Source organism: Phyllostomus hastatus, unplaced genomic scaffold (assembly GCF_019186645.2).
Source record: "Phyllostomus hastatus isolate PE091 unplaced genomic scaffold, TTU_PhHast_1.1 phas_scaffold_78, whole genome shotgun sequence".
Taxonomy (NCBI): domain Eukaryota; kingdom Metazoa; phylum Chordata; class Mammalia; order Chiroptera; family Phyllostomidae; genus Phyllostomus; species Phyllostomus hastatus.
Window position 1 is genome coordinate 68969477 of NW_025334041.1, and position 24980 is coordinate 68994456.

The 24980-nt window shown below is 57.2% G+C and overlaps 1 protein-coding gene across 5 annotated transcripts in view; it reads left to right on the forward strand.

Annotated features, from left to right (window-relative positions):
- Positions 1-3946: 3946 nt before the first annotated feature.
- The window catches only part of KCNIP3 (potassium voltage-gated channel interacting protein 3), a 64418-nt gene continuing 43384 nt past the window's right edge, over positions 3947-24980 (forward strand). For 2 of the 5 annotated variants that reach the window (XM_045827862.1, XM_045827867.1), the window contains exons 1-2: positions 3947-4076; positions 17382-17547. In XM_045827862.1, coding sequence (XP_045683818.1) covers positions 4062-4076; positions 17382-17547 — 181 coding nt within the window. In that variant the 5' untranslated portion in view covers positions 3947-4061. Of the gene's footprint in view, positions 4077-16804; positions 16899-17131; positions 17171-17381; positions 17548-24980 lie in introns of those variants that run through there. The other 3 variants (XM_045827864.1, XM_045827863.1, XM_045827866.1) reach the window with 3 other exon arrangements.

The following is a 24980-nucleotide window of genomic DNA, read 5'->3' on the forward strand; positions in this document are numbered from 1 at the left end:
GCAGGACGGATGGCAGATTGGAGGTCCTGGGAGTTCTGCCAGAGACTCCAGCCGGGCCATCCCCGAGCAAAAGGCCTGTGAGCTGGAGGGGCAGCTTCTGCCAAAGAAATGCCCTGTGGGCCAGGGCATCTGAGGCTCCACATGGGTCTGAGGTCCCAGGTGGCTGTCCTGGTCAGTTATGGCTGCCTCAGGTGTGCAAAGGAAGGGCCACGTGGTTAAGGGGCAGAGACATTGATAGAGCTATGAGCACATACTAGGAAGTGTGCAAAGCACTTTACATGAATTAGCTAAGAGGCTGACACTGCTATTTACCTATTTACAGTTGAGGATGCTGAAGCACCAAGACTGTGCAGGCTGAGTGGAAAGAGCACCACTTCCCCAAAGGAATAAACTTATAATTGGGGCATTTCAGGGGATACCCGAATTCTCGGGGGTCAGCCTGAAGCCCTGCTCTGGGCAGTCATGGGCTGTCTTCCTCCACCATCCCAGAGCCAGGCCTCCCCTATGCTTAGCTCCTGGTGCCCTGTCTCCAGCCCTGATGCCAGGGACTGAGTCTGGAGATTTGGCCAGCGTGGTCCACATACCGCGTACTGCTGGATGGAGCCCCTTCCTCGTGGCCCCCAGTCCTTCCAGGTGCTGCCTGGACCTGCCCCCCTGGAGCAGTCAGCGTCACCCATCCTTCAGACTCGGACTGGGCACCACGGCGCCTGGTAAGGAGAAGGTGGGTGTGTGCAGGGATGATGTCACTCTGCTGCAGGGGATGCTGCAGAAGCTAGGTCTAAATCCCCACTGCACTGAGGGGATGCAGGAGTCAGGTGTGGAGGCCACGGGAGGGGATTTGTGGTAGGTGAGCTGAGCTGAAAGGGAGGGGAGGGGTGTCCTTGCTTCACTTCAAGCCAGAAGGAAAAGGGCTTTAAAGAGAGTCCCCCACAGCTTCACGGTGTCCCTGCAGCTTGAGAAACCCAGTGGATGAATGTCTCACCCCCATCTATGAAGCCTGCAGGGCAAGAGACAGTCTGGCTTCTTCACTGACCTGGGTGAGGCCTCCTGAGAGGGACAGCTGGCACAGTCCCCAGGCCCAGCCCCGAAGCTGAACAAGCCTCAGCGAGAGACAGTGGGTGGAGCCACCTGGTCCAGCAGCAGGCTGCCCAGTAGTAGTGCGGACCAGGACAGGGGCTGGACTGAAGCAGAGACTGTACTGTGTGACGTGCAGTGACTGACAGAACCACTGGGTCTCCCAGCAGGTGGCATCCAGGTGGTGCCGGGCTTCCATCCAGGTGCAGCAGGGAGGAGAGGCCACAGGAGGTCCTAGGGCCAGTGGGAGACACAGATAAGCCTCAGCCAGGTGACCTTCCAACTCCACAGTGGTGCTGGCTCACAATGACACCCAAGGGCAGAGGAGTCCAAGGAGGGCAGAGGAGTCCAGGGGAGGGCTGATTTGAGGCAACAGACATTTCTTGAAAGTCCATGTGCAGGGTGAGACCCACCCCTACACAGAGGGTCTTGCCTCACAGGCACTGACTCTTGGTGAGCAAGGGCCCAGACCCTGAAACTGTACTGCGTGCCTCTCTCTCTCAGTCTCTTCCCCCTTCCCTCCCTCCCTCTCTCTTCTTCCTCCTCCTCCTCTCACACTCCACTGCCCTTGGTCAGGGGTAGGCAGAGCCAGAGCCCAAGAAAAGGGCCCAGGAAAAAAAATACAGCCTGAGAGCTCCATGGAACCAGGTTTGGGCACCTACTGAGGAAGGTTTGGCCTTGGGCCTGGACGGAGGGGATTGTGACCAGCAATGGAGGAAGGCTCAGAACACCGCATACCTGTGGGTGGGGGTGCTGTGAGCCCCTCGCAAAGGTGGGCTGAGAGTGAGGGCCCCAGCCAGCTGAGGTGGCTCTCCACTGCCTCCTCTTAAAGGCAGTGTACTCAAATGTAACATAAGAAAACCTGATCGTCTGAAAGAGCCCCTAACTTTATGTCTCCAACTCCCCCATCCTTGCCCTCACCCCCAGTGTGAGAAAAACACAGCCGAAAACCCATCAGGCTGAAGTGTTCATGCTGACCAGGAGTTCCCACAGGTCAGCATGCCCTGCCCTGCCTTCTTCACTCTGCCGTGGGTCTGACGCTCTCTCTGCCAAGGGTTCTTTGGAAAGCCCCAGATCCTCCTGGGGAAGGTCTGCCCATCCCATGTGCCCACCCCGCCGTCGGGGCCTCCCAGGGGTGCCCTCCGCCTCCACTCCCCTCTCTCCACCTTCCACTCTCAGGGGAGGGACACCTCTGGCAGTGCCTGGAGTGCTGGGGAGGAAGGGGCAGGGGTGGGCAAGGGCCATGGCAGGGCACCCCCAATCTGTGTTTTATGAGGGGCAACCCTTGGGTGGTAGCTGCAGTGGGAGGTTACCAAGGCCCAAAGACATGAAGGCCTAGCCAGGGAGGCATTTGTCCTGGGCCTGTCTTGTTGCGGCTCAGGGCTCTTTAACTCAGAGAAAGCCATTCTGAGTGGGTTTGGTCTTACCTCTTCAGGCCGGGCCAGAAGTAGGGCCAGCCCATCCTGGAGAGCATGATTTGCCGTGGGGGGCAAATTTCCAAGTTGGTGTGCAGAACCTGGGTCTTAGCCGTGTGCTTTATTTGCAATGGAAGAAACAGGCTTTCAGTACTGGCTTCGTCACTCTCTAGGTGACCCTGGGCAAGTCCCTTAACTTTCCTGGGTCTCACTCCACCACATAAGGTGATGACACTTTCCTCCAAGGCCACTGTGAAGACTCTTGTGCGATCTTGCTGGGAACCAGAGGCCACTCGGTGAAAGGCCCCAGAGCTCCCAGGGAGCTCCGCCTCCAACCCACAGGTGCAGGAGGAGCTCCCTGCACCTCCTCCCAGGCCCAGCCTGTCCTGGAAGTCCAGCCGGCCACACCCTGGGCTGCCTCCCACTCAGGAAGAGGTCCTCCGGACTCAGCGGGCCGGCAGTGCCAGGCCACTCCCCCCGCGGACCTGAGAGTTGAAGTGCACCGGCTGGCTAAAGGAAAGGAGAAGAGCGAGTGAGGGCCTTGTGCCCGCTGCAGCGGAGGGTGTCACAGGGCTCTGTTTCCATGGGAACCACTGTTTCAGGCAGGCACTTGGGTGCAGAAAAGGGAAACTTGGCAGAGGTTTCAGGCACCTGAGTGAATACACCAGAGTCTGCCCCCCTCCCAAGGATGCCAGGGACCCTTACCCCTTTCCTCTACTCCCCACACAAGAGAGCTGATGAGGTCCCTCAGTCACCCTGATGGGGTTCCAACCTGGGACCCAGATGGGGACAGATGGCAGACCCTGGAGAAACAGGCTATCTGGCAAGGTTCTCACACGGCAAGGCCCCACAGGTGAAAGAGAGGGAATTGAGGGGCGACAGGTGAAAGAGGTGGAAGGACCCCTGTGTGTGACCCACGTGATGTGGCCCTGGTAGCTGTCACCATCTCAGGCAGTGAGCTTCCATCTGTGAGGTCATTTTGGACCCAATACTCCAGAATGATGTCCTCATGGGAAAGAGGACCGGCTGAGGGGGCACCCGGGGCTTGAAGGCAATGCATGGCCTGAGGGCCTACTTGGGTCCCTCCACAGGGTGTTCACGAGGAGGGGCCAGCAGGGAGGGGAGGCGGCCCCCTTACTTGGAGCAGGAGCTCAAGCCAGAGTTCCTTTCCCCCCAGCCTGGGCTCTATACCCCCCACCATATCCCACCCTCCCCATAACCAAGGTGGGGGAGCAGAGAACATGTGTGTTAGAGAAAGGGGCAGAATGGGGGTGGCACAGCAAGAACGCCTGGTGACAGAGGCTGAGGGGAGACCTGGAGAGCCAGATTATCCATTATACAGAGTGGGACAGTGATGTCTGGGGACAAGGGGGAGGAGTGGAGAGAGAGAGAGCCCTCAAGCTAGCCTAGCAGCAGGAGGGGTGGAGCTGGGAGAGGCAGGCAGGCAGGGAGGGGTGGGCGAGGAGCCGCCAGCCCGGGCAAACATGAGGCAGCTGCCAGCCCTGCCTGGCAGTCTCGGTCTCCTGGGCTGTGAGGAGGACGGGCCAGCAGCGGTTTCCTTCGGCACCCGGCATGCAGCGGGCCAAGGTGGGTGAAGGCTGGGGACCCAGGGGTGGGGCAGGGGCTTCTAGGGGTTGCCCTGGACCATCAGAGAACCTTGTTGCTCCTCTTCTTTTGAATTCATCTCTCGCTGTCCCCTGTAGGATCACTTTGGGGGAAGTAAGTGTTGGTATGTCCTGGCTGGGAGGCTAGACCCCGGGGACCCCCTTTGGTTGGGAAAGGCTTTAGGTGTTTGTGGGACAGAAGCTGGACAGAGGAGGAGCTCACGTCAGCCACATGGCTGGTCCTGCTCCATGAGGCCCCTGGGGCAGGTGCTGGGGCAGGTGCTGGGGCAGGGCAGCTGACCCTGAGCTTGGATTCTATAGCCCTGAGAGCTAGGGGATGGCTGAGCGCTGGGAGGGGGTGTTTATGCTTGAGGGCTGGTCAATGAATGCACCTTTTAATTATTCAAGAAATTAATGAATGCCTACTTCCTAAAGGGCCACGAGACCCCTAACATGGACACAAGCTAATAGTTCTCACTCTGGGAGCTGTTGGGAGTTCAGAGAGAGAACATGCAAAAAATGCCTGGGGTAGGGTTCAAGAAATGGTGACAGGGTAGTGGGAAGGACGAGGAAGAATGAAATGAAGAAGAATGAGGGAAAGGAAAATAAGCTGACCCCCAGAATAGAGTTAACACTCAGAAATGTCCTGAGGCCTTGCACGCTCCTTGTATGTTTGGGACAGTCTCTCTTTGGAAGGCAGTGGCACTGAGACTAGGTCTGGCTGTTTGCAACTGAACACCCCCACAACAACGGTTCGAACAAGGCTGGTTGCAGTTCTCTTTCATGCAGAAGTCCAGAGGGAGGCCACAGAGGGTGGGCACGGAGGCCCCGTGGTCAGCAGGGACTCAGGCTCCGAGCGTCTCCCTGGCTTCCACTCTGGAAGTGACCTTAAGGTACAACATGGCTGCTGGAGCTCCAGCCAGCACCTGCAGAAAGGAGGAAGAAGGAAGGGCAAAACATCTCAAACACAAGGAGGGTCTTGTGAGAAAGGGGGAATGGGTGCTGGGCTGACATCTCACAGTCTCCCCCATCCCCCAAAAGACAGATTCCTGTCTCTCACTCACGAGAACAACAGTGGGCTTGTGTCTGGCTTCAGGCTACACTGCCCAGGGGCTCAGTCACCCCTGCCCTGCCTAGACCACCTCCCAGGAGTGCCAGGAGGATTAGCAGAGGTGACAACAAGAAACTCTTCAACCATGGCTATGGGGTAGGTGGAAAAGGGACTCTTTCTTCCAGCACCTCCAGGTGGGCAGGGCAGGAGAGGAACTCAGTGCTTCATCCCAGGTTCACATACTACATGCTCACTGCACACTCGAGCCTCTGCCAGCACAGGCCATATGTATCCACAGGCATCAGTGTGAACACACACTGCATGGCCATAGGCAGCAACTGCCCCAGCTCCCTGGGTGGCACAACTTGTTTGCACCCAGAGTGTGTTTCTGAACTGTTGGGCTGCATGCAGCCCGCTCTGTCTACCAGGCAGAGGATGGTCCTTCTCTTGCCTTTCCTTTGCTGGCCCTAACTACCAAGAGCTCATCCTGGGAGTCTGGCCATCTCTGTCCCTGCCAGATGTGTGGAGTGAGCAGCTCGAGTCCTGCAGCTGTACCTGGCTCTTCCCTTGGCCATTGTGACCCCACACTGCTGTCTGCTCTCCACCCCACCCCCAGCTGGCTCCTTGCCCTACGCATCTTGCTGGGCCTGGCACCTGCCAGTAGCCTTCCTGTGACTGGAGCAGGTCCCTCAGCTGCTGGTGCTGGGCCAGGTAGGGACAGCTCAGGGAAGCTGCCTCCAGCTGCTCACCAAAGTCAGCAGGGGAACTGGTTGTGAAAATCACCTTCCTCACTAGTGGCAGCAGGGACTGCAAGTCAGAGCACAGGCTGGGAGTTGGCTGGACTCATCTGTGTTCAGCTGCCTGTCCCTGTCATGGTCAGTGCTGCCTCCAATACTGTGTCCAGTTCACAGCCTCCTGCATGTGCCCCCCAGTCACTCGTGGGTCCTCACAGCAGCCCAAGAGGGCAAGCATGGTCACTGTCCTCTGCAGGCACCAAGGCTCAGAGGAGGGAGCAGCCGCCTACACACCCAACTTGAACTCCATGAATAGAACAAACAGAGCCGTGGGCTCTGCTGGAGTGGGCATGCCTGCTATCTCAGGTTTCAGGGAGTGACGTCCTCGTGGCCCAGCATGTGCCCCAGGAACCTCCACCTGACAGGCTGCCAGCCTTCCTGCAGGGAGCCGTCAGGAGATGGGCCCTAATTTGCTCCCTCAATCAGCCCAGCTAGAGATGGGGCATGAGTCACGTGCCTGAAATGGCTCTGACTGTTCTCCAGATAGAGTCTGGGAGGTCAGGGCTGACCCTGTACCTGCATCGTCTTCCTGGCCCCACATGCTTCCTGGGCCCATGAGGTAGCCCTTGGTATGGTACCCACTTTCCAGATGAGAGACCTGAGGTTTGCCTTAGATTGCAGTGACACAGCATTGTAGCTGGAATTTGAAACCTGTTCAGTCTTACTGCGAAGCTCACTTCCCCAGGACTTGGGGTGGAGGGTGTCCTGGGAGAAGACTGCAGGGGAGATATGCGTGCCTGGAACCAGGCAGCAGAGGAGGGACCCTGTCCCAGCTGGGGGGCTCGCTCTGCAGGCTTGTTGCCTTTGAACCCTCTGGACTCTTCAGTGACTGTGCACCAGCAGACACCACACCCATCCATGTCCCTGGATCAGCCACTCAACCCTGAGCCTCGATAGCCCCCTTCTGGGCTGCAGGCCCAGAGCTGCAAGGAAAGGACCCCAGGGTTTTGAATTCAGGATCTCTTTTCTTATCAGAACCTTCTGAAAGAGTGGGAACTGCTTTGCAGACTTGGTCTGGCTTGGGGCCATCTGCTCTTCCCACCCCACCCCAAGGCAGCCCTGTGAGGCCCAGCAGCAGCTGCAGAGCCCTGAATGCAGCCTCTGTGAGAGGCAAGGGCAGCCTTGATTTCCAAGGCAAAGAAAGAATAGGGGAGGGAATTTGGCAGGTCTTCCTTCACTGGTCCCCGACTAAGGGCAGGAAGAAGACTGAGAGGAACAAGGAGGGTGCAGTGTGACGTGAGTCACTAAGCTGTAACCTCCAGGCCGCCCTACCAGCGCCCCATCCCTAGTTGACTGATGTTCCCTTTTAACAGATGCATCTGTCAGCTGTCAGCTGTGATCAGCCAATGTCCTAGAACCAAAGAGCAGCTGTGTGACAGGGAGAGAACCCAGGGGCCCTGCAGGCATCAGAGTGGGATGGTGGGGGCTGAGTTGGGCTGAGGCAGAACAGTCAAGAGGGGCCTGTCCCACCTCCCAGCTGGCCCAGCACCACCCCCAGACCTGCCGTCTCAGGTCTCTACCCAACCCTCGCCCATCAGGCTGGCCTAAGCCCACTGGCTCAGCTGGGCACAGCAGCTGCTGATTCTCACCAGCCTCCTCTCCAGTGCAGCCTGCTACCCCGCATTCCCCGCCTCCTGCACATAGGCGCCTCCAGGGTATGCAAGAGGCAAACCTGGGTTCCCCCGCTGCTGGTGCCATGCCCATGCCCAGTCTGTCCCAGCCCTGTTTTAAGATTCTCTCTCAAGATGGGCAATCTGGACAGTGACCCCAGAGAGCCAATTCTAGCCCCAAATCTTCCCTGAGTCTCTGAGCTTGGGCAGGGCCCATCCCCTCCTTGGGCCTCAATTCCCCCATCTGGGACCAGATACACTCACAGCCTTTGCTCAGCCCCTGCAGGGGTTGGGCCACGTGCTGACCAGGTGTTGGGTGTCGAGGTCAGGATGACCGCCATCCGTGCCGTGATGTCGATCCCTGTCCCACATGCACAGTGTACCCTGGTCTGGCCTCAGCCCCAGGCCCTACACGCACTGGCTATGTGTCCTCGGACAAGGTATGCAGCTCCTCTGCGCCAAGGTCTCCTCATTTTCCTGGGGAAATATCATTGATCTCCTACAAATCAGATCTTATACCAATCCTCTTAGCATGGCCCTGGGAACATGACAAGAGCTCCAGAATTTGGGGAGTGTCAATGCCACTGTGTGCTGATGACATAGTTGAGCCTGGAAAAGTGAGCTTGCTCTCTTTTGTCAGTGAGCAGCTCGAGTGGACCCCTGGGTTAGTGTGATGCCCTCATGGCCTAGGCAGCGAACGGGATGAAGTGTGTCTTGGCTGAGGTGGCAGTCATCAGAGGCCGTTTCCCCCTCTCCTGCTCCAGTGCTCTGAGAGGGGTAGTGCCGAGGCGAGTGGGCGTGTGTGAGTGTCTGCGGGGACTCGTGATCCAACTCCCCTCCCAGCAAACAGGCTGCTGGCCCACATCCGTCTCTGTCCAGGGATGGATGGAGAATTGAGGATCCCAGATGCCTGCCTATCCCAAATGCTCCGCGCTGCACGACACAACGCCCACTGCCACGTCCTGCCATCTGTCCCAAGTAATGGAAATAGAGCAGGTGACAAGTGGTGCTCAGTGAGCTAGTCTGTGCTGCAGCATTGCCATGGATGGGGGCCAGGCAGCCCTCCATTTGAGCAGGCCTGCATGTCCCCAGCTGGCCCAGGCTGTGGCCTCAAGGCAGTCCTCTTGGGAGGAGCAAGGTTGAGCCTGGAGACCCGGAGCCCCCTCCCTCTCAGAGACCAGCCCCAGCACCTCCCGTCTTAGGGATGAGCTCTCTAAACCTGAGCTGTACTTTCAAATGGACCAATACAATATAATCAATAGAGCAGTGCAGGCCCCACTGAGTCAAACAAAGCAGCCCTCAGCAGGCAGGGAGTGGAGAACTCCAGGTGATTCTAACAAGCAGACAACTGAGTAGAGCAGGCTGGATCTCATGGGCTGTGGGCATGGCCATGCCCTGGAACTGGGTGGCCAGGCCCACACTCAGCATCAGAAGGATGAATAGTGTTAATCACTTCTGCTGGGGGCTTTGTGTGTGTCGCCTGAGTTAGCCTTTCCCAGTTAACTTTCTGTGAGGGCATGTTATCATCCCCATTTACAGCTGAGGAATTTGAGGCTCAGAGTGGTCAAGTACTTTGTCTAGAGTCACCCAGCCGGGAGGTGAGGGCCCAGAGTTCAAGTCCCTGTCTGGATGACCAAGACCTTTTTCCACTGCACTCAGCTGCCTGAAGCAACATTAACCTGCCTGAAATCCACCCCCATTCCCTGCTAAGTGTGTCTTCTGACCAGTACCTGGAGGGTCCTGGTGACCCTTCTGAAGCTGTTCATGCTGTTTGGCATCCATATGTGTCTGTAGACATTTGGGAGAAGTTAGCCATGCCTTTCACACATGTGTGTACTCACTCACATGACATTACCTCTGAGAAAGGAGCCTGGATATCCTAACTCAGGTGACCGAGTCCCTGCATGGCCCCCAGCTGTGCACCCCATCCCGACGGCAGCTGCATGCCTACAGGTGGCCTCTGCCAAGCCTGCTCTGGGCTGCTCTCTGAGGGTTCTCAGAGCACAGCTGACAAGAACCATAGGCTGAACTAGCTGCTCAAAGGTCTTGCCTCAGTTCACCCCCAACAGCCAGTCCAAATGGGCCCCACAGGATAAAGCCGTGAACTGTGGGCTACTGACCATTCTGGGGGTCTGTGGGGATCAGGGCACCATGAGATGAGATGTTGGGGTCACTGTCTGTGCTTTGAACAAGGTGGTCTGGCCTGTCACTGTGGTGTGGCAAAGACTCTCCGATGATGGTGCTCCTGGTGCAGAGTCTGCCCCACAGCCTGGGGGAGCTGGCTGACGTGAGGTGTTTTGCCTCCTACATCTCCACAGTGACAAGTTGCCTTTACTAAGGAGTCACCTCGACCTCTCCATAACTGCTCACATCTATAGGAGATCCTAAATACCCTCACACGAGAATCCCCAACACCCCTCCCACCACCTGGGCTGCGCTCAGCGCTCAGTGCCCCTTTCTCCCTGGACTTGAGCTGCCCAAGTTGGTCTCTTGCCTCATTGTCCCCCAACCCTCCTCACACTCCAGCAGGCTGCCTTTCTGAAACACCCCTGCCCGACCCGAGCTGGGGCTTGGGTGGGAGAGAGAAGGTGGGGACGGGCGAGCCCCGGCAGGAGGGCTGTCTCAGCCTGTCCGACTGGCAGCTCTGAGAGCCAACTAGGACGGTGCTGGCCCACAGGAATAGTGTGTGCCGCGGGTGCCATTTAAAGTGTTCAGGTAGGTACGTAAAGGAAGTTCTTTGAGGTGAAATAATTTTTAATCATATATTTTAATCAGCCCAATGTAAATATTAGTATTATTACTTAATGTGCAATCCACATCAAAATCACTCGAGCCATTTTACATTCTGGTAAGTGAGGATTCGAGCCCCCATGCCCATGTGTGTGGACGGCTCGTCTCAGGCCAGCTCGCTGTGTCCCTGAGTGCGCGGGCCGCACGTGTGGCCAGCCGGTGGCCACCGCGTGGGGCACAGCCCAACCAAGAGAGTGGGCCTCTTGGCCTCCACGTCTCCTGGCTGTTTGTGGTCTGCCTTCACCAGTTTTGCTTTGGCTGTCTTATCTGTGCTGAGTTATTTTTTGTTTTTTTTCTTTAAATTAACTCACATTTTAAACTTTAACAAATGTATCTAAAAGGGAATCTTTAAACCATTACTATAAATGCAGTGCTGGTAGCAGTTGCTGAAGTAGGTGTTGACCAAGCGTTAATGAATAAGAAGGCTTAGGCTAGAAATAAATGACAATGTATTCAAGGTTCTTCTAGTTTGCAATCCAGAAGCACAACTAGGCAATGTCCAGAGTGTTCTGAAGAAGAAAGAAAAGCTAAGAGTTATTAAAGAAAAATCAACATTGAGAAGAATTAGTCCTGCCTTCGTAGCTTCTGGATGGGTCTGGGAGATGATTTGTCAGTTGGCTGGTGGTCACGGCAATGCCAGCTTGTCTGGATATGTGAACATTCTTTTATCTTTCAGTAGGTGATCAGAGGGTTATCTGTATATATATATATATATAAATACATATAAATCCTACAGATAACCATATCTATCTATCCCTTGATATAACTGGAGAGTTCAAATATTCAAGTTCCCAGGCTACTTATAGCAAGAGTAAAATCATTTCCTCATGCCTCAGTCTACTTGATTTCAGTAATTTAGCTGCTTCACTAGACTGATTCCATTTAATGCTTTACTCTTTCCTCAGAGGTAACCATAGCAATGCCACCAAAACAAAAACAATCATGTTAATCTGCCCCATATGTTGCCTGCTAAGACCACCCTGTCCCTGTAAAAGAGGGTAGGTCATCGAAAGTCACAGAGGTGCTGCCGTCTCCCGTACCAGGCAGAGGCAGGCTCCAGGTGCCCAGCAGCACAGCCCCGCTTTCTGCAGCCAGCGAGCTGCAGCCTGGCCCCCAGGACACACCTGAGGTGGAGCACGCTGGGCTGACTCCTCACTGACAGTGAGTGAGTGAGAACACAGCACAGGGGCCTCGGAAGCCGCGTAAGAGGGTGGGAGAAAGAACCTAGTAGGGAGTTTGGGCTCCAGTTGGGTGATTTGGAGGAGGGTCTAAGTGACCTCAAAAGGTTGGTGTGAGCATGAACTAAGGCAGCTTCTCCCGACACCTAACTCGGTGACTGTCACATAGTAGGGGCATTGCTATATGGCCTCCTATCTGTTCCTCCCCGGCTTCCCACGGGCAGGAGACTTGGGAGGACACTGACACCTACCCCCCGCCTGCTTGGCCAGGCAGAGGCCTCCTGTCTGCCTTTGTGCGGCCACCTCCGCCCTCACCTCCACCCCCATGGTTCACCTCTGGCCCACCAACCTGTTTCATTTTTAAAATTTTGTCATTTTAAAATGTTATACAAATAACGGATACATAGAATTGTACAGTATATGACCTTTTGAGATTGGCTTCTTTCATCAGGATGATTTCTTGGAGATTCGCCCAGTTTCTTGTGTGTATCAGTAGTGTGCTCCTGTAGATCACCGTACGGTATTCCATGGTGTGGATGTACCGGCTTGTTTAACCAGGCACGAGAAAGGGCACCTCAGACACTGCCAGTTTGGAGCCATTACAATAAAGCTGCTGTGAATGTTCGTGCGCAGGCTTTTGTTTGTTGGGATAAATGCTCAAGGGAGCAATTGCTGGGTTAAATGGCAGTTGCATATTTCCTTTTTTAAAGATTTTATTTATTTTATTTTTAGACAGAGGGGAAGGGAGGGAGGAAGGAGAGAAACAACGTGTGGTTGCCTCTCATGTGCCCCCTACTGGGGACCTGGCCTGCAACCCAGGCATGTGCTCTGACTGGGAATCAAACCAGTGACCTTTTGATTCACAGGCTGTCACTCAACCCACTGAGCCACACCAGCCAGGGCACATTTTTGTGTTTTTAAGAAGCCACCAACTGTTTTCCAGAACAGCCAAAGAATTTTACAGCGCAATCAACAATGCCAGAATAAGGCAGTTTCCCTGCATTGTTGCTGGCATTTGGCACTGTCGCTATTTTTTATATTAGCCATTCTAAGAGACATGAGGGACATCTCATAATGGTTTTCATTTGCACGTGTCCAAGGGCTGACTGTGTTGAACACCTTCTCGTGTGCCTCTCAGCCACCTGTGTGTCCTCCTAGGGGAAACGTCTGTGTGCCCCTGCCATCCTCTAACTGGAACTCTGCTCTTTCGCAGCTGGGTTTTGGAAGCAAGGACCTCCTGGGTGCCGGGCGCTTGATGGGGAAGAGCAATGCACACAACAGGCTAGGGTCAGCCCTCAGGGCTGCTGTGAGTAGAGGGAAGAGGAGAACAGACAGAAAAGTCACCAGGAAAAACTGCTACATAGGATACATTCAAAAGCCGTGCACGCTGTGAGGCACAGCGAGTGCTGAGGCGGAGCCTGCGTGAAGGATGGCGACCTGGAGGTGGGGGTCCCAGTACCTGACCTAAAGGAGGCTTGAAAAGTAGAAGGGGTCAGCCTCGATGGTCCAGGGGGTGAAGTGTGCAGGTGAAGAGAAAGAAGTGTGCATGGGTAGGAAGGGAGGGAAGTGTGCAGGGGGAGGGAGGGGAGTGTGCAGGGGGAGGGAGGGAGTGTGCAGGGGGAGGGAGGGGTGTGTGCAGGGGGAGAGAAGTGTGCAGGGGGAGGGGGAAGTGTGCAGGGGGAGGGAGGGGAGTGTGCAGGGGGAGGGAGGGGAGTTTGCAGGGGGAGGCAGGGAGTGTGCAGGGGGAGGGAGTGTGCAGGGGACTGACAGCAGCTGTGTTGGGCACGTGAAGTAAAGAATACGGTGGTGGCCAGCAGCTGAGACAAGGCTGACCAGGGTCAGGCAGGGCTTGATTGGAGTGGGGTCTGCAGGCTGAACCAGGGCATGAGGGTTCTAAACGGGGGTGAGAGGGGATTTGATTTGTGTTGGGGTGTCCTCACTGACCCAGCTGTCCTAGATTCTTTCATCTCTCAGTGCAGAGGCCCCACTGAGTGAAGGGGTAATGTGTCATCTCTCAGAGCCCGCTCCCTTTGGTACCCCAGAGCTTCCCAATCCGGGGGAGGGAGCCGGAGCGGCTATTTACAGCCCTGGCAGCCCCATTAGACCCTCTCCCAGACAGACACGTGTCAAATATTCATGAGGATGAGAAGCGGTCCCTGCTCCCCCTTCTGTCCTCCCGGAGGTCTGAGGGGCCCTGCCCACAGGACTGAACCCCTGCTGGTGGTCGTGTGGCCCTACCCTAGCTCAGCTGCCACGGGCTCCTCCTTCCCCACTGCAAGGACCCCACCCCCTTCAGAGGGGGCGGGTCACGGGGGTCCTGGCTGTCAGCCAGGTGGGGAACCCCGCCAAGGACTGCTGTCATCCCCCTCCGTGGACTCTCTGCACCAGGGAGGACACACAGGACTGTCTGAGTGGGGGCTAGGGAGCCCCTCCTCAACTTCAGAGGCTTCTCCAGGGCCTGGCCCCAGGACAGCTGAACAGTGCAGCCCATGGCCAAGACCACCTGACCGGTGGAAGCAGGAGACCACAGGCAGAGGGCAGAGGATGGCCGTAAAACAAAAGTCTCCACTGGGACCATTTCCTCATTTTTAAAGGGGGGCAGCGTTGCCGACCCCTAGAGTTGCCATGAGGGTGAGACAACTCTGAGGCCCAGAATAAAATGCAGGAAGGGAGCTCTTGGCCCCACCCTGGGGTCCTCCAGCCTCTCCAGGAGGATAGAACCCAGGACCACCGCTGCGTCTCTTCATCAGCTCAGGCCTGGGCTGCAGAACGGAATCCCTACAACCAGCTTAGGGCCCCCGCAGGGCACCCCTGCCAGCCAGCGCTGGCACTGTCCTGAGACAGACGGGTCCTACCCAGGGTCTGAGGCCCCTTCTGATGTTCTCCGCTAACGCAGGTGCAGAGCCCACAGCAAAGAGTTCATGCAATAATGAGTCACCAGCTGCCTGTCTCCCCCCACCCCCACCCGCTGGGACCAAAATAAGGACTTTATTCATCGAAGCCATTTCTCTCCTGAATAAGATCATTAATAATGGAGAAGGTGCCTCTCTGACAACCAGACAGGACTGATGGGTGTGTATGTGTGTGTGCACATGTGTGCATGTGTGTATACAGGGGTGTGTTTGTGTGGGGGTGTGTAGGGGCCTCCCTCAGCATCCTTGGCATCCTGGGACCCTATGGACCCCTGCGGACCCCTGCGGACCCCTGCCTGCCCCTCCTTCTGCGCCATAGGGATGGTGAGATTCCTGGACCTCTGGGCACCACTTCCCCCTGCCTTGCTGCCAGGGTGAGCATTGGAGGGGGGGAGGAATGCCAGGGTGTTACCAGGGGAAGCGTATGTTGGAAGGTAGCTGTGGGGGGCGGTGATGACTATGAGAAGGGGGCCTGGCAGCTGGCACCGGCCTTGGGAGCACTCAGAAGTCGGGACTGGGATCTGGAAGTTGCCCCAGGTAGGTGGCCACGGAACCAAAACTGCCGATCAGGAGGCCCATTCCCCCACAAGTGTGTGTGGGTCTAATGGGGTTCTCCCACTTAACGCAACCCCGCAGGGTGAGCATACAAGCTTCCCCTCAGCCTTTTGGGCACTCGCAAATTCCGCAATGCAGAAGTCTGGGCGGGTTTGGTATTCCCCTGTTTGGGAAAGCCCCCACTGAGGGCGTGATGTGGGAGTCTAATGGGCTAGACGCCACTTGCTTTCCCTATTCCCCTTGTAGCCACGGACTGGGCTGGGACAATGGACTTCTCTACCTTCTTTTAAAATACATATTATTCATTTATTTTTAGAGAGAGGGGAAGGGAAGGAGAAAGAGAGAGAGAGAAACATCAATATGTGAAGGAAATATATTGATCAGTTGCCTCTTGCACGCCCCCAACCAGGGACCTGGCCCACAGCCATGAGCCAGTCAGGTGCGTGTCCCGACTGGAAATCGAACCAGCGACCTTTCAGTTTGCAGGATGAGCCACGCCAGTCAGGGACAGACTCCTCTACTCTTCACCTTCAACCTGAAGCTAGTGTGACTCAGCTGAGATGGCCTAAGCCGCAGCCTCCAGGTTCCGGGGACCACAGGGCCACCAGGCCAGTGGGGTGCCAGGCCCAGGGCACCGGGGTTGGCAGCACCAGGAGCAGGGCCAGTGTTACCCAGCGGCAGCAGAGGCATTCACAGGCCCTTCTATGGGGTGACCATGGCCGAGGTCTCGCTGTCCAGCTGCCTACCCTTTGCCCTGGTCTGTCTGCCTGGCTGGCTAGCTTTCCTCCCTGGAGAGGCTGGGACTGGGCCCGCTTTATGCTTCTCATTTCTTTCTAGTTAAAACCAGCCTGGCTCAGTCTCTGCTCCTTGTACTTGTGGAAGTCACCTAACTGCACAGCTCTCTGTTATTTGCTTTGGACAACCAACAGATTTTCAGAGCTGTGTAAACATAACACACTGACCCTAGAAGGACGTCACCAGCCAGCCCATGGGCCATCATCCTGGCCTCCAACCCACCCACACGGGGGTGCTGCTGCCTTTCACGACTGGCAGTTAGGCCACGTCATCAACAGAATGAGCCTGGGGGCTGCCTGTGGCAGTGACCTAGTAGGCCAGGCCACCCCAGGGCATAGCCGTCCCAGCAGGGAGAACAGGGCACAAGGCCACAAACAAGACTGGGCAGATGCCCAAAGGGGCCACTGTGGCTGCTGGCCACACATGATCCTCCCTGAGCTGTGCCCTCAAGGGCCCGCCCTGCTGCCAGTACGTACATTAAGGATGGTGGGTGCTTTGGGAGCCAGGATGGGGGGGTGGGGCTCAAAATATTGTTGCAGAAAAACAAATTTCACTGTGCTGGGGCCTCTGCCCAGGTTGCCCTTTCCCGTCCACACCGCTGGAGTTCATGTCCTGCATCTGTGACACCTCCGTGGCTTCTCCTCCCAGATTCCTCCAGTTTGTTGTTTGAGCTGTTAATTCAGATCATTGCACAAACCAGGGCAGTGGTCTCCATCAGTGCGCCCCCCCAGCAAGGCAGGGGATGTCCCATGCAGCCCACCGCAGGCAGAAGATGGAGGGCGCAGGAGCGAAGTGAGGAGGCCCTGCTTTGCTGTGTGACACTGTGGGGATCCACTGCTCTCTCTGGGCTTTAGTCAAGGGGATGGTTGTGATCTCTAAGGGGCCATCCAGTTCTGACAACCAGGCCCGTGCCAGGGCGGGAGTTGGATGAGCAGGCCTGGACCTCACCTCCCTCCTTGCAGGGCTCCATCATGTTCCAGACCAGGGTGCAGAGTGGGGCGCCCACAGGCCCTGCCCTCGACCAGGAGTTCCACTGCACAGTCCCTGCTGTTGTGGGGCTGTGGACACAAGGGCAGACCCAGTCCCCTCAGCCAAGGAGCCGGGAAACTTCATTCGAGAGGTGACTTGTGGCTCCCTGGGCCATGAAAGGAAGGCTTTCCATAGCCAGGTGAAGGGCATGGACGTGCGGGGGAGAGTGGTGTGTTCACAGGGCAGTTGGTGCGGCTGGTGGAGAGTGTGCGTTGGAGGCGCTGGGTGGGTGTCCCTGATCGTCACTCTCCACCCACTCCTGTCTCTGGCAACTGGGCTGATTTTCCAGTGGACTCAGTCTGTGCCTGCGAGGTGCCCGTGCTATGCAGACCTTGCTCTGCTCTTGCAGAGAGAGTCAGTCTGGTGAGACACTGGGCAGGAGATGGCCAGGGCAAAGGGAACAGGGCCCTGGGACTCTCTGGCTGGGACTAGGGCTCCTAGCATGCACCCCTGGAAGACAAGACCCTGGGTGGAATTAAGGATGCCTCACCCAGGAGGCTGGGGACTCTGGCGGCAATCTGGAGGTCCCTTTGTGAGCAAGGGCTCAGGGCCTCTCTGCCTATTCCTGCTGCAGGAGGTGATGAAGGTGTCGGATGGCAGCCTCCTGGGGGACCCCGGGAACACGCCACTAAGCAAGAAGCAGGGTGTCCAGTGGCAGAGGCCAAGGCTCACCCGCCAGGCCCTGATGCGGTGCTGCCTAGTCAAGTGGATCCTGTCCAGTGCTGCTCCACAGGGCTCAGGTAGGGGCTGGGGCAGGGCTGGGGGATCTGTTCTGAACTCTGTCCCGTCTGGGGCCTCAGAGGCCGCCCTGGGGCCCCAAACCAGGCCACACCACCTCTGCCTCCATCAGGAGATGTGTTTTCATTCATCACGCCTGTCTCCTTTCTTCCATGCAGGTCGCTGAGCTCAAAGCAGGGCCCATGCAGGGTAGAGACAGGATGGAGAGGGACCAGACTGGAGGTCCACTTGGGTAGCTGAGGGTAGGAGGGGGGAGTCCAGCTTCAGAGGCTGACAGGATGGGCTCAGGGCGCCCACTTCACCTGCTAGATAACTTGGGGCCGGAACACATCCTTCCTGAGTCCTCTGTAGAAGGGGCTGGTGCCCCCTGCAGGGCACACGTGAGGACGAACAACAACAACGTGTGCAGAAGCCTGGGGAGGGGGAGCCCTGCCTAGTGCACACAGGGCCGGCGCTGGCTCTTCACTCGGCCCGTGCTCTGGGTGTGTGAGGCACTGAGAGAGGTGGCTGCCTTGCGCTGGCTGTCAGTGATATTTGGTGTCTGCTGCGTGTGACACAGCAGAAGGTGCCGCGGTGAACTTGTGTTCTCACACATGCACACACCATGCATGCCCACCATGCACAGCTGTGCATCATTCACCATGCACATGTGGGCACACACACATACACACACATACACATATTATACACAGGTGTCCCTGCCACACAGGCACACACAAACAGGCACACGTGAGACTCTCCTCTCTGACTTTAAGGAAAAGGTGCAGACAGCTGTCTTGGCTGTTGTCTCAGATACTCTCTGTGTGATTTCCAGGGGGTCTCAGTCCCCTTGGTTGAAGAATGGGCACAGCCATGTCCCCGGTGCCCCAGGGATGCTGGGGAGGAGTGAGCCGGGGCACGGGCACAGGGCTGGTAGCCAGCTCCGTCTGTGTGTGCAGGGCTTCCCGCCAGGCCCCTGTCCTTCATCTGAGAACCCCCTGCAGGGAGCTCTCTGCACAACTGCAGCCCCCGGAGATGCTGCTTCCCCCAGAGACGCTGCCTCTCCGGCCGCTCTGCCACCCTTACCTGACATTTGTTCTCGGCCTTCCCCACAGTGGCCTCCAGAGGGAGCTCTAATGCACATGAGCATGTGGGGTCCATGTGCACTCCCCAACTTCTCAGGAAGGGGGAATAGATTTTGTTTGTGGCAGGAACATGAAGTCATGACAAGTTTATGCAAACAGTGGAACTGGGCAGCTCCCACACGACGCTGATCATTCTGTAGCAGGACCGAAGCAGTCCAGCCTGCAGGGAGAGCAGAGGGGGGCAATGGCACGCTGGGCCACTGGCCTGGCTCTCTGCCTGACATGGCTTCGTTCCCCCACCGGCGGCCCAGGGTTTCCTCCTTTTCCTTCCGGAGATCTTGCAGCCCTGCAGCCTGGCCTACCTGTATCTCTGTCCCTCCCTCCCTGATTCTCTCCAGCCAGCACCACATCCCACCCCGGGCCTTTCTCCTGTGGGGTCTCGTCTCCAATTTACAGCTTTCGGGCAGTGGCGGGGTGTTGGGTGCCACCCCTTCACTGGGGGTCCTAGCATACCTGAGTGTAGGTGCACACGGAAGCTGGGGGCAGGCTTGCTGTGTTCAAGGTCACAGCTCAGGGTGGGCTCCTAGAGGGCAGGGCCTTTTGAATTCAGCTTCTACCGAGCTGTCTGGATGTGTCTGCTGAGCAACTTGTCAGTCACGCAGCTGAGGGGACCAGGGGGTGGGGGCAGGCCTGAGACACCAGCAATGGCTCTGGCCCAGACCCTGGGAGGATGTGTTTCCAGGCCGTATGCCAGGCACCCAGAGGACATGTGAAGCACAGGAAAATGATGTCCTATTTAGCTGTGTGAAGCAGGCAGTGCAGATCACTGTTTTACCAAAAATTTGGTTGGAGCTCGGGGAGATCCCATGACTCAGCAGGTTTCCGGAGTTAGGGGCAGAGCGGGGTTTCTGACCTGGAGCTCCTGCCCTGCGCTCCAGGCAAGGTGCCCCCCCAACCTGTGTCTGCCATGGCTTTTCTCTCTGAACTGAGGGAGGAGGGAGCTTGGGGGTCTGCGTGGGCAGCAGCCATGCTCATGGACTGAGCAGCCGAGATGCCACTGGCTGCTCCTCCACCCAACATGTCCTGTGCGTGTCCCACAGGGACAGCACTGCTGGTCACAAGGAGGGCTGTGTGTGCACCTGAAATGCTAAACTCTGGGCAGATGGGGTGCCCAGCTCCTCCAGGAGCTTCCTGGGGCTCTGGGCACAGGGCACAATGGGTGCCATTCAGCGCAGCTTCGTCACACCCAGCCTGGGGACCTGGGCAGCGGTTGCCCGTGGGAAGTGTCAGAATGCGGAGACACCGTGTCCTTGCAGTCAGGGGTTTTTCCACTCACAGAAGCGAGCCAGAGGGGCGGGTTTCTGGGACAGCCAAAGCAGAAGCCTGGGCCCGGGTGCAGGAAACTGCACTGTGTTACTGAGCTCAGGCCACATCGGCCTAGCATGGGTGGGACTCAGGGGCCAGAGTCATGTGGGCAGAGCCTGCCAGCTGTCACTGTGCCCTGGTGTCACTCTTGGGCTGTGAAGGCGCAAAGGAAGAGTTGGGAGCTGGTCAGCAGCGGTGGCTTCTAGAATGATTATGCCCAGGAAAGGGGGAGCACAGGACAGGCGGCGTGTCCCCACCCTACCCAGGAGGAGCACCCACACATCCTCGGCCAAGAAGTGTGACTCCCCGCCCCCCCCACCCCCGCCACAACACAGGGCAAGGGTGCCTCTCAGTGACACAGAGGCATTCCCCTCTGGGGAAGCATTCTTCTTTGGGATCTAAAACCTCTAGACTGGAGTCAACAGTGTTGGAAATGAAAAGCAGAAGTGCTGTGAGTCAGTGCCCAGGGGATGGTGTGAGGGCCGCCACCACCACGTCCCTTGGTCCCTGGACCCATGCTTCTGGCTGGAGGAGGAGCAGCACCGGCATCTGACAGGACAGCACCTGAATCTCACGCTGTTCAGGGAACCAGCTGGCAGCAGGCTGTCCCCCTGCTCTGGGAGGCTCCTGGGCCCTGGACAGGGTGAGGCCAGGGGTCTTGTGAGCACTGCCCTTTGTCCACACTTCATTGTTGTAAAATGAGTCCCTTGGTGAGTAGCAGTGATGTGTGGGACACTGTGATGGCTGGTGGCGTTGGTAGATGTGGGGGGATGGGGGGCCGGGGCAGGAAGGAAGGTCCTGCAGAATGAGTATCTAATTCCTAGACGTCACCAGGAGGAAAGGGAAGCAGTGTAGCTGACCTGCCACCTGCTGGCCAGCCAGGCACTCGACAACTGCTGCAGGCAAATAGCCCAGCATGGGGAAGTCCTCCTATGGAACCTAAGGAGCCTCAGCCCACCGCAGCCAAGAATACAGGCTGACTGAGGTGCAGAACAGACCTTCCTGTCTCCCCCAACCCACCACCCCACCCCCGATACGGAGCCCCCTTTGGCCTCAGGACCTTTGGAGAGCGTCTCGAAAGACTGGCGTCCTCACACTGCCTGGTCGCCACTCCTCCACCTTGTTTCCTCCTCTCCCCCGACCCTTGAACAAGTGGTTGGCAACTGCCCAGGACAATGGCATCTGTGTGCCAAGCCATCTCTCCTGCCAGGCCACATGAGCCAGTGGGCATGCCCAGCATCCTGCCCCCCAGGACGCTGTCTCTTCCTGCCCCTCCCTGAGCGGGCTGCCCTGTCAACTTAGAATTGGTGCAACATTTCTAGCAGCTCTGAAAATGACATACAAATGCTTCTCCTCAAATGGTCTCAGGGACTCCCCGGGGGTCCTCAGGTGTGTATTGAGGGGAAGATGGCATCGTGGCTGTCACCACGAGGTGGAGAGGGACAGATGCATCTGAGCCTTCTAGATGCCCTGCCCCTAAACTCATACAGAGCCCCTGTGCTTGATACAGAATGCCTTTAGTGCTGAGGGAGAGGTCTATACGCCTTTCTTGTGGGCATCCCAGGTCTCATGAAAGCCCAGTAAGGAGCCACTAATTGTGTGTCAGAAGAGGAGTAGGTCTTTGCCAAAGAAAGCCTGGCTTTGCTTCATACCAGAGGCGGCCATGGAATGTTGTACGGGGGCCTGCCACCCGCCCCACAGGGCGTCCTAGCTAGCCTTTGGCACATGGTGTGCCGTTGAAATGTGCCTGGTCATCAGGCCCTGGGGCCACAGCAGCTAGTACAGGGCCTTACCTGCCGCAGGCCTTTGCTGGCCCTCAGGAAGCAGCCTGACCGCCTACTTAGCTGTGGTGCATAAGAAGGTACATCAAACACTGCACTTACTTGCATATAAAAGAAACCTAAATAACAGTGATTTAATTTAGGCAGGGGCACATACCTCCTATTTGACAAATCTGGGGCTAGGCAGTGGCTGGCAGCAGTTTAGCAGCTTTGGAATGTCAAAGTCAAGGTCTTCAGAGTCAAGGTTTTTGCCCTTTCCCTCATAGCTGCAAGGTCATTGCTTTGGCTCCGGCCACATGGCTTTGTTCCAGGCCAGAGGAAGGAGAAATCCAGTGAAAGGAGGAAGTGGTGGTGCCTTCAGCAGGAAAGCAACACTTACAAACGTCTCTGGAGGGTTCACTCTGCATTTCATTGGCCAGAGCCAAGCCACTCTGACTGCAAGGAAGGAGGGGGAGTGAGTTTTTTAAGCTGGGCACATTTCCACCTCTAACAAAATCTGAGTTGTGTAGTTGAAAAAGCAGACGAGAACAAATACTGTTGGCATTCTCGGCCAGACGTGCCTCAGGGGGTTATGACGACTGAAAGCACCAGTGCCTAGAAGGACCTGAGCAAGCTGCCTGTACACACCAGGTGCTCCATAAATGTGAGGGCACGTGAGTGCTCAGCAGTTCCTGCTCCAGACACACGTTTGATTTTCCCGTACCCTCCTCGTCAGAAGGACACTTTCTTGTCTCCCCATTTTCAATTCTGCAGAGGCACCAGCAGGGCTGGGAAATGGGGTCAGTGAGAAAAGGGTCCCACCCATCCCCCAGCCCTGCCCAGGGTCCCCAGCCCCTGAGCCTCCTATTCAGGGGCTGGGCTGGGCCAGGGCTGCTCCCTTTCTGGCTGCAGAGAAACCCTGGGACGTGGATGAGGCTCCTTTGCAGTGTGATCACACCCTCAGCCAAAAATCACACCAGTGGTCCCTCCTCATTGGTGTCGGGAGCTCAGGAGCAAGGCCCACCCTGCTCTCAGCCCAGGAAGCTGCAGGAGCCTCCGCCTCCAGGACAGTGAGCTTGGGGTCCTGAGAAGCCAGAGCCAGGCACAAGGCGAAGGGGCTGGCCAGGCCTGGGTGGGAGCAGGGGCTACTGGAGGAAGCTGACCCTGGACGAGGGTCTGAGAAAGGCCAAGAGAGCAGGAAGGGTGGACAGGCCAGAGCTGCCGAGGGACAGGATGAGACCCATAGGAGAGAAGCTGAGACTGAGAGACAGAGAGGCAGACCAGAAGAGGGAGAGAGGGAGGGTTCTAGAAAAACAGGCTCCAAGTGTCCACTTAGGGAGGGGCAGGCAGAGGAGGGACAGAGCAGGTGGGGTGGCAGAGCGAGAGCAAGGGCAGGAGAGGGGCCCTGGGACGGGGCCAAGCCCAGGCATGGCAAGGCACAGGGAGGCCCCTGGCCCGGCCTGGGAGCCTGCACCAAGGCTGCGGGAATGCCAGCGTGGCTGCAAGGAACTCCTGGGCGACATGCTCAGCTTCTTCTTCCGCTTCATCTCTGGGAACCTGGCTCGAGGTGAGGACTGCCTAGCAGGGACAGGGATGAGGGTGCAGGAAGGGACAGGTTGGGGCTCTGACCACTGCACCCGCCTGGAGCAGGGCAGGATGGCTGGGGACAGGGGCCCTGTCTGCAGCCTGGAGTCCTGGTCTGGGACCCGTGGGCAGTCAGTGCCGAGCCAGGACTCCCCGACTTGTAGGCTGGGGAGGGAAAGGAGATGGGGAGCGTGCCTTCTTCACAGACGCAGGCCCTGTGCAGGCAGGCAGGGGCCAGTGGCAGCGTGTGGTGCAGACCCCATTGCTGCTCCTCCCCCTCCCTCTCTCCCCCGGGGAACCCCTCTCCTGGGGTCTGTCAAAGACAGGTGTGACAAATGAGCAAATACGTTGAAAGACCCAGTAGAAAGTGTTGTGTGGGTGATAGCCATCTTTCAAAATCTATAAAAACCAGCCATCCTGGGATTGCTGGCAGGGACACCGGTGCACACAGCCCTCTTGTGCTCAGGCCTGGGCGGGGCCCCGTGTGGGAACGACCCCACGGCAGTCCAGGCCTGTTCCTTCAGGCCCTCTCTGCCCCCCACCTTGTAGGTGCCCAGGGGCTGAGCAGAACCCGACTGGGGTGGGGCCACGGGCCCAGGAGGCAGGCACGCATGGGGACAGGGACCCCAGCACGTGGGGTTCCCTTGCTTTCCTGGCAAGATGTGGGAGAGGGTGGTGCCAGGAGAGTTGTACTCGGCAAGCAGAGACCTCTGCAGCTTCCAGACCCTTTTATTCTCCTGTTATTGGAGGAATTCAAAGGGAAAAAGGCTAAAGAAATCATGTGATTCCCTAAACAGGAATCAAAATAAACCCCTTACACAGGAGGATGAGTCAGTGCAGACCTGTGACTCGTTGGCTTTTTAGTCACAGCTCAAAGCCGACTGTGCAGCCCAAAGATGTTAATAGCTTCTGAGGGGCTGGGCTGGGAACGCCTGGCCTGCGCCCCCTCCAGCAGTGGGGCCTCTCAGTCTTGTGCTCTGCCCTGTCCTGAGCGCCTAGCCCAGAGCCTGGCACACTGAATACCTGTCAGTAATTCAATGCTAATGAATAAAATTTTAAGAAAAATACAAACATTAAAGTAAGCATTTAATCAATCATCTCAAAATCTGTGGAATAATAATTGTTTAAAATACTCAAAAGTCATAACAGATCTCTAGGAATAAGAAGACAGGCTTCTGGCAGAATGAAGGTCTGGAGGGAGGTGTGATCGCAGGGGTGTGACCCGGGGCCTCTGTGCAGGGACCTGGGCCATGCGGCGGGAGCCCAGGGTCGCCTGGGAGGGGGTGGCCACAGCGTGCTTCCTGCATTCTTAGTAACTGGGAGTCCTTCCTTCTGGTAGCTTCATGCTCAGTTCTTGAACAGCTTTCGCCCAACAAAAACACACAGGCCTGGGCTTGCTGAGGGACGCTGGCCAGGAATCGCAGTGTGGTGGGGTGGTGGGAGCCACCAGGGAGCAGGCAGCCCGCGGGCCGGAGTCGTCGGCTGGTTGTGAGCAGGAGACTCTCTGAGAACCACGTGGGCGGCTGCTAAAAATACAGCCGCTTGGCACTGAGGCAGGAACCTGCGGGAGGAAGCTTGGTTCTCTGTCACCTGTGACCCTTTCAGTCCACTCTGTGGAGCTGCTGCTGCTGAGCTGTGGATGAAGTTTGTGCAGGTCCTGTG